Source organism: Aquarana catesbeiana, linkage group LG09 (assembly GCF_042186555.1).
Source record: "Aquarana catesbeiana isolate 2022-GZ linkage group LG09, ASM4218655v1, whole genome shotgun sequence".
In the NCBI taxonomy this organism is placed as follows: Eukaryota; Metazoa; Chordata; class Amphibia; order Anura; family Ranidae; genus Aquarana; species Aquarana catesbeiana.
This window is the reverse complement of record NC_133332.1, coordinates 66,533,147-66,542,286: the sequence shown is the minus strand read 5'-3', so window position 1 is coordinate 66,542,286 and position 9,140 is coordinate 66,533,147. Positions and strand designations below refer to the sequence as shown.

The 9,140-nt window shown below is 41.9% G+C and overlaps 1 protein-coding gene across 1 annotated transcript in view; it reads left to right on the top strand.

Moving 5' to 3' along the window:
* The first annotated feature begins 1,643 nt into the window (after positions 1–1,643).
* Positions 1,644–9,140, top strand: part of EHD2 (EH domain containing 2) — a 77,883-nt gene continuing 70,386 nt past the window's right edge. Inside the window, exon 1 of the mRNA XM_073598687.1 lies at positions 1,644–2,321. Coding sequence (XP_073454788.1) covers positions 1,918–2,321 — 404 coding nt within the window. The 5' untranslated portion in view covers positions 1,644–1,917. The remainder of the gene's footprint in view (positions 2,322–9,140) is intronic.

Below are 9,140 nucleotides of genomic sequence, written 5' to 3'. Positions count from 1 at the left end.
TTAAATGAGATTTTTTCCTTTAAAAATGACATTTGGTGCAGGGACTGTTCTAAACATGGGAAACACGCGTCACTTTACAGGCATACTATAGACACCCCCCAGGTACGATATTTAAAGGAATATTTCACTTTTTTTTTTTTTACTTTAAGCATCATTAAAATCACTGCTCCCGAAAAAACGGCCGTTTTTAAAAGTTTTTTTTGCATTGATACATGTCCCCTGGGGTAGGACCCGGGTCCCCAAACCCTTTTTAGGACAATACCATGCAAATTAGCCTTTAAAATGAGCACTTTTGATTTCGAAACGTTCGAGTCCCATAGACGTCAATGGGGTTCTAACGTTCGTGCGAACTTTCGGTCCGTTCGCGGGTTCTGGTGCGAACCGAACCGGGGGGTGTTCGGCTCATCCCTAGTTGTAACATAATAATCTATTTACTGTGAAATGACTGGTTGGAAGTTATAACTTCAAACTTCAGTAATTTGTCCGTTAAGCCACTTGCTTGAGTACAGATTTTGAAAATATTGTAAAATTATCTTAAAAACAATATATAATAATTATTTGTATATTACTTGGTAATGGCAATTAACCCCTTGCCACTCAGGCCAATTCTGACACTTCTCTCCTACATGTAAAAATCATAATTTTTCTGCTAGAAAATTACTCAGAACCCCCAAACATTATATATATTGTTTTAGCAGACACCCTAGGGAATAAAATGGTGGTCGTTGCAACTTTGTATGTCACATGGTATTTGCACAGCAATTTTTTTAAACGCATTTTTTTTTGCCGGAAAAAATGGTTTAATGAATAAAAAAAAAAAAAAAAACACTAACGTTAGCCCGATTTTTTTGTATAATGTGAAAGATAGTGTTACGATGAGTAAATAGATACCTAACATGTCACACTTTAAAATTGTGCACACTTGTGGAATGGCACCAAACTTCAGTACTTAAAAATCTCCATAGGCGACGCTTTAAATTTTTTTTACAGGTTACATGTTTAGAGTTAGAGATCTAGTGCTAAAATTATTGCTCTCGCTTTAACGACTGTATGTAACCTGCGTGTATCTGGCTCTGATATTAGCCAGTGCCTCACCAGCCACTGACCTCACTGCATGTCCCTGATGTGAACCCAGCCTTAACGCTATAAGAAATATATGATCTCGTTTAATTCTATAGAATCTGCCAAAAGCTGTGATTGGGGTGGTCTGACTCTAACTATGGGACTCTGAATTTTTAGTAATCCTAAAACCAAAATTTCCACAGGTCAGTGGTCATCCAATCAGGCACTAAACAAAGGTATTTACAAATATCTACTGAGTTCAAACTTCCTTGCATTATTTTATCATTTAAAACATATGTGTAACTTTTCACCCCACTAGGTGGCATAAGATTTAGCATTATACTCAGCATGACAGTTACATCAGTACTGTACATTCCTTTGGTGGGGTGGGCACCCAGGGAGTGGAATACAGGGCAGACCTCCTCTCCAAATATACATTCTTTCCTGCACAATACATCTGTTTTCCACCGTTTTTTTTTCCTGGCTTCATATTACGTTTGGAACGTGAAATAAGCTTCCCCCACTTTTCCTTAACCTATTAACCCTTTGCACAGAAATGTTAAAGTGGTCCTAAATTCCCCACCCTCCTGCCCCTCCTGCCTCCACCACACACACCCTGTTCCTGCCTGCCCTTTTTTCCAGTGGTTCTGTGATGTTCTGGGATAGACCTAACTTAGCTTCAGACTGACATCACAAGAGGGGAGTGCAGGCTTAGAACAGCAAGAGAGCCACACTAAGCAGACACTGCGTAGGGACAAAAGACTTATTACTATAACCAGAAGGTGCAGAAAAGGCTTTGTGAAAAAGGAAAATAAGCTTATTCTACATTGTTGTCCGTCTGCATTAACTGTGAACATGTTCAGCTGGATGAAGAAAAATGAGAAGAACAAGAAGACCCCTGAAGTCATCCACACTGTGACCGAGGGTCTCAAAGACCTGTACAAGAAGAAGCTAAAGCCGGTGGAAGAATACTACCGCTTCCATGACTTCCATTCTCCTGCCCTGGAGGATGCTGACTTTAATAATAAGCCCATGGTGCTGGTAATGGGCCAGTACTCGACTGGAAAGACCACCTTCATTAAGTATCTCCTAGAGCAGGACATCCCAGGTAGTCGCATTGGACCTGAACCCACAACCGACTCCTTCATTGCGGTCATGCATGGAGAGACAGAGGGTGTCATCCCTGGGAACGCCCTCATGGTAGATCCCAACAAACCGTTCCGCAAGCTCAACCCTTTTGGGAACACCTTTCTAAACAGGTGAGTGTACATGGCGTAAATGCCAGTTAAATACAATTCCTGTATTAGTGCTTAATGTGGACATCTGCCTAGAAAGGTATGGAGCTTTTTAAGCAGGTAATATTTGGGTATCAAGACCTACCTAGCTAAAAGTGACATGGGTACACTTTCCAAGTGCAATTTTACATGATATTTAGGACAGGTAGATGTATGTCCAAGAATATATACACTTAAGCATCTGCCTATTCTTGGACCTTCAAGTACCCAACATGAGTATTTGTATAAGTTGGCCAACATTGGAGTAGTCACAGTTAACCATTTCCTTCCCTCTTTTGCAAGAAATTCAAGGACAACGCCTCACTTCTCCCCAGTAAACCCTTCCGAGGTCCAGTCTTTACCCCATTATCAAACTGGGCCATTAAGCAACCCTTAAACAGACAAAAAATAATTTTTAATGCTTATGTCAAGATGTTGACGATTGCATCTACAATTCTTGATTATTACAAGCTAAATATGAATTATTTAAAGCATTCATTGGCTTGCCCAAGAGGTATTCATGTCTGAAACTGTAACAGATAATCTGCTAAAAAAAATGTTGTATGTGTGATAAATTCTGAGTTTTTCCCATTGAGATCATACACTGATCATCAGCTCTGTGAAAAATCACTGGCATGGAAATCTGTCTTTTGACATAACCTTGGCACTGATCCAAGGTGAAAAGATTGGTCAAGAAGGATGCAGCATTCTCTATGCAGGTGGAGGAGTTACCCAGATTAATGTTAACCTCTTTTAAACTAGCATGAAGGAATTACACACTACATGATGGCTCAAGTAAAATCTTTGAAATATACAAAGTACAGTGCTACGATGAACCCAGGCATAGAGATCATTCTGACATCCTGATTAAAAACATGAAAATGTAATGTTCACAGCATATCTAGGCAAAATAAATATACAATACATGTACATTTCCTCATGTATGGCCCTACGTCTCCTATGGATCACAGGAGTACAGTTTGTTCTGCACACCTGTTACCAGTTTTCAACCAACAGCGGGCTAAAGCCCGCTGTGGGCTGCCACCACTCAGCTAGTCCAGGCTCTGGATCAATCCCGACTTTACAGTCGGGATCCACCCACATGCCTGGACCAGCAGCTGGCTCAGCCTCTCAGCGAGCCGCTAGGAGACTGAGCCAGGTGCTCCCTCCGCTTCCACAGCCCAGTGCTCCACTGAATGCTGGAGGGGCAGAGCAGAGAGCCGGTGACTGACAGTCATTGGCTCTCTGCTCACTGAAGACTGAGAACCGAGTGATCAGCTGTCTTTGAAGCAGGATCGATGAGAGAGGGGGGTAGGATCTGTGGTGTAGCAAAAAAAAACTGGGGCAGGACTAATAACACTTTTTGGGTATTCTGCAGCGGATTGTACCAAACAATTTCTGGCAAATCATACAGTATGTTTCTGTTCTTGCATGTATTTGTATTTATTAGACATGGGGAAATATAAATGTATTGCAAAGATGTACTGTAATATGTTTTTTTCCCAGACATGCACTTTATTGCCTCTTGCACACTGCAGATTAAAAAAGATCAGTACAGTGTGTGTTTTTTTTTTTTATCTAAAATGCAGCCCACATTGTTCACAATGTGCATGTAAACAAGCGCTGAGTATTCTTGAGTAAAAAAAAATAAAAAATAAAAAAAAATGGAAAAATCTGCGTTCCCGGTCAGTATTTTGTGGCGGTACTCGCAAATGTGTGCAAATACGTGCATATGAGCATGAAAATTAACAAATTTTCCCTAAGAATGTATTGTGCGTACAAATGCGTGGACGCAAATATATGCACAAAAATACGCTAAAAACAAATGCCTGAAATTATGTCCAAAAAAGCAGATGCTCAAACATTAGTACTGTGTGCAAGAGGCCTCAAGGAAACTTGCCATGAGAAAAATAGGGATGCTGCCTTTGTTGAGCTCCTCAAATTGCTAGTTACCTGGCTGCCATACTGAATTGTTGGCTTGGTAATGAGTGATCTAGAAGAAATTTGCAACAAGTGAAGGCAAAGCTCACAAAGCACCAAAGACAGAGAATCGACATGACAACCAGGCAACACGCACATTAAGAGGGAGAGATCAGCAATGGCAGCAAATCCACCCAAAATTAATATGTCAGTTTTGAGTAGATATTGTCAAGTGGATCTGCTTGCTTGTCCCTTATGTCTCTCTGGGACTCTTGTGGTAATATCTGTGTTAGAATTCCCACCTAACCTGTCACTCCCACTATAATGATGGGGTCAAACCCCCCCCCCCCCCAAAAAAAAAAGAGGACTGCACAAACAGTTGTCCAGCTGCTAGAGACTGACGTCTTTTTTGGCCTAGTAGGTAGGAGCAGAGACACAAATATCTGAAGAAATATTTTGCACTTAAATCTCCAAGAGACCAATAGTTCCCACCCAAAACTGCCAAATGGGTGGCAGTTGGGTGGAGTTCATGGTTTAAAACAATTTTAGTTGCAAAATCTTTGTCAAATCTTTGCCAGAATGGAATTCTGGAGTTACACACAATGTGCACATTCTTATCACTGTCATTTGTGTATGCCAAGTTATCCCCATACAACATAGCCAGGATTAAGGCTAGGTTCACACTAATGCCCTGTACACACGGTCGGACTTTGTTCGGACATTCCGACAACAAAATCCTAGGATTTTTTCCGATGGATGTTGGCTCAAACTTGTCTTGCATACACACGGTCACACAAAGTTGTCGGAAAATCCGATCGTTCTGAACGCGGTGACGTAAAACACGTACGTCGGGACTATAAACGGGGCAGTGGCCAATAGCTTTCATCTCTTTATTTATTCTGAGCATGCGTGGCACTTTGTCCGTCGGATTTGTGTACACACGATCGGAATTTCCGACAACGGATTTTGTTGTCGGAAAATTTTATCTCCTGCTCTCCAACTTTGTGTGTCGGAAAATCCGATGGAAAATGTCCGATGGAGCCCACACACGGTCGGAATTTACGACAACACGCTCCGATCGGACATTTTCCATCGGAAAATCCGACCGTGTGTACGGAGCATTAGTGCGCGGGGCACAGCAGGGGGCTGGTGCATCCTCGTTTACCATTCCAGGTCCAAATTATTTGAAAACAGAGCCAAAGACGCACAGGACCTTTCTGCTGCGCGCTCCATGGCCGCCCCAGAGATATGTGAACCGGCTCCATTGAGAGCAGGTCACATTCTCCTGTCATGCGAATTTGATGTGGGGAAACCCGCATTCAATTGGCATAAGTGTGAACCCAGTCTTAAGATATACCTTTTTGTAGCTCTTGATTTGGAAGGGAAGGAATCTTTGCCAGGTATCTAGTGCAGTCTGGAGAGATTCCTACCCACTTCCTGTACCAGTGACCGGGTGTCACCACTACAGGAAGTAACGTGAAATCTCTCCAATTGGGATGCAGACATTAAATTTTAAATTCTTTTTATGAGAAGAGTGGTCAAGGATTAAAATTACTAAATTTAAATTTGTATCTGAAATGGCTTATTATTGGAAGGGGATAGTCACAGACCTTCTTTCAGGTTGTCATCTCCAGCATTAACAGATCTTCATAACAAAACAATATGTTTTTTTTTTCACTTGTGTAATGCACAGTTATGTTTACTGCAACCAGATTTAAAAAGACACCCAAGGCAAAACATGTGTGCCTAGGCTCCAGTGGAAGCAGTAATAACCTGATTTGAGTTGCATCTATTCGTTTCACAAGAGCGATTTGGGGACTAGGATTCAATTCACTGTCCTGGAACTAGCATGCCTCCCCCAAGTCAGGGAGTGGCCTCTTCAATCAAAGCCTCTTGATAGGTTCCCTTATAAGCAATCTGTCAGGATAGCTATATAATGTACAAGCTACCATTACAAACTTCTTTTTTGTTAAAGGAGCAAGCCACAGGGCTGTCATCCTCATCTTTCCTTCTCTACTTGGTGAATCACTGAACAAGAATATGCATTTCAGGTTTCCATATACTTCACTGGTTACAGTACATGCATGTTGCAGGCGTTGATGGACTTTGGGCTTGTGTTGATAGCAGGGCCGTCTTTAATATTGATTGGACCCTGGGCAAACGTTTTCTTGGCCCCCCCTCATACAATTTCGCTCTCCACCTGCTCTGAGACATACAATAAATAGCAGTTAGACTTAAAATCAGTTCACTGTATCAGATCAGGCAGCAATTGTGATTGGTTGCCAGAGGTTACAGTGTATCATTACCACTTACTGACTGGTTCCTAGAGGTTACAGCACACATTGTGGCTCACTGATTAGTTGTTAAATGTTACAGCACACGATTTCTGCTTGTTGATCGGGTTGCTAGAGATTACTGTACAGTAATACTGCTCGCTGATTGGTTGCTAGAGGTTAAAGCACATTATCTCCTCACTGCAGGGGGCATGATATACATATGAATGCCACCTTTATTTACATATATATGCCGCCGGATGCAGCAAGTTACATATGAATGCCGCCGCTATTTACATATGATTGCCGGTTATTTACATGTAAACACAGGGTCTGCAGGTGAGTCATTTGTACAAAACAATAGGGCAGAGTTGGGCAGCATTAGTAGCAGCACTTCAGACTGAGATATCAGGACACAGCATGGGACTAAAACTTCAAGGGACAAGGGAATTTAAACTGGGATAGTTGGCAAGTATGAGGCAGCTACTTTGGGCCCCACAGCAATGACAGAGCCCAGGGCAGCTACCCCTTTTGCCCTGCCTTAAAGACGGCCCTGGTTGATAGCATAAATTTCACATCAATTAAAGATGCAATGACGGTTGCATTTGTCCTGCAGTGTACCTCGTTCTGACCTACTAAAAGTGGGTTTTGCTTTCCTAAAGACTTGTATGGCAATAGAAAACCCACTTGACACAGGCAATTAATGTATTTTAAGTACACCTAAATTTAACTTGATTGTAACTTCTTGTAATCCCCAGTACAGCAGCACTGAGAATGGGAGGGGGAGAGGCAGCGCTAGAAGCTAGTCAAGCGTCCTGTAGAATACGTATGCCAACATGCTAATAGGAGGAGAGAGCAAGGAGTTCACCTAATCAGTTTGTAGCTGCCAAATCAATGGCTAACGGCAAATAGGTGACCAAGCTAGCTATAATATTTAAAGCAGTAGACTAACGCCGGCCATACACGGCAGGAACCATCCAAGATTCGAACCGTTAATGAGCAGGCTGAATGTACCAAGTTGATCAGTTGATCAACTTGGGTACAACCAGCCTGCTGGATTCTCTTGTGAACACTGTCTTCCGACGGCCTGGGGCCGCTTTACCCCCCCCCACCCCCCCACCCCTGCATGGAGAAAACACTTTCTGTGTTGGCAGGGAATCGTGCAAATTTCTTTCCTGTGGTTGCAAGAAAGAAATTTGCACCGTGTATAGCCTGCCTAGGTCATGGCACCAGGCTGGCTGTGCTGTATGGCAGAGCTGTTTAAATCCCAAGATGGGCTAGCCAGAAATACAAATCCTTTGGCAGGTAAAACTGCTCCTTTATGTCATACCTCCCAACTTTTTGAGATGGGAACCAGGGACACCCATTAGCAAAAGTATGTAGGACACCCCCCCTGCCACACCCCATCAAAGGAGACTTAAACAAAAAAAAAAAAAAAAAGAAGAAGATTAGCTAAACCCACAAGTGCTTTTTTATTTAATTTTATTTATTTTTTTACCACTGCCTTTATATTGGCTTTTGAAATTTACAAACACAGCAAATTAGAAATTGGATGAAAGGCTTGGCACTGGGGAAAAAAACTTTTTGAAAAATAAATAGTGCATTTTAAATACAACACTATATAGATCAAAACCAAAATGAGGGACAAATGAGGAGAGAGGGACAGAAGGACTTTGTTCCAAATCAGGGACACTCCCTCAAAATCAGGGACAGTTGGGAGCTATGCTTATATGTATGTAGCTGTTCCCCTTGAATTTGAATTCTTCTTTGAGTCGTACAACAAGGATGGATGACAGCCCAAGAGCTTGAACCATCAAAAAAAAGAGCCAGCATTTAAAGCTCATAAAATTCTGTCCTGACAGGTTCTCTTTTTAAACAGGCATTGTAAATAGCTATCAAACAGAAAGTGGGCAGTAAGAAGTATCATATACGCCGGTGTAAATACAATATGACAACTCTAGAAAGAAGAACCTTTTATTTGCTGTGCTCTGAATTTTTGCCAGAATAGATATTGTATACTCCGCTCACCACAGAGCACTGTACAAATGAAGTTACATGTTCAGGCCTCAAACATTTCCTAAGATTACATGATCCTGGGTATTATTAGAGTGACAATGTTTATATTTGCTGGGAATGGCTTCCTCACACACGTAAATCTAGAATGGTTTATAAACAATGGGTCCTGAATGTACCCAGAATCCTCTCTCTCCCAGCCATCATTTTCAGGAACTGTCGATAAGATCACTCAGCAGAGTTAAGAAAGGAAAAAGTCTGCACTGCCCCTATTAGCCAATCGGATTCCAGTGGTCATTTTTCCTCAGCAGTAATGCTAAACTCACTCACTAAATTTTCATATCAGCCTCAACATCTTAAAGTGGGGTTCCACCCAAAAAAAAAACTACATGAAAAATCCTAAAAAAAAAAAATACAAAAAAAATTTGGATTTTTTTTTTTTTTACTCACCTCTAAATGCCTGTTGCTAGGGGGTCCCTCGTAGTCTGCCTCTTTCAGTGCCTGGGCTGGTGACATCACTTCCGTCTCGGCACAGCTCTGCTCCCTCCCTCTTGTCAATCATCTGGGACCCATTACAGGTCCCAGGTGACTGAGCGGC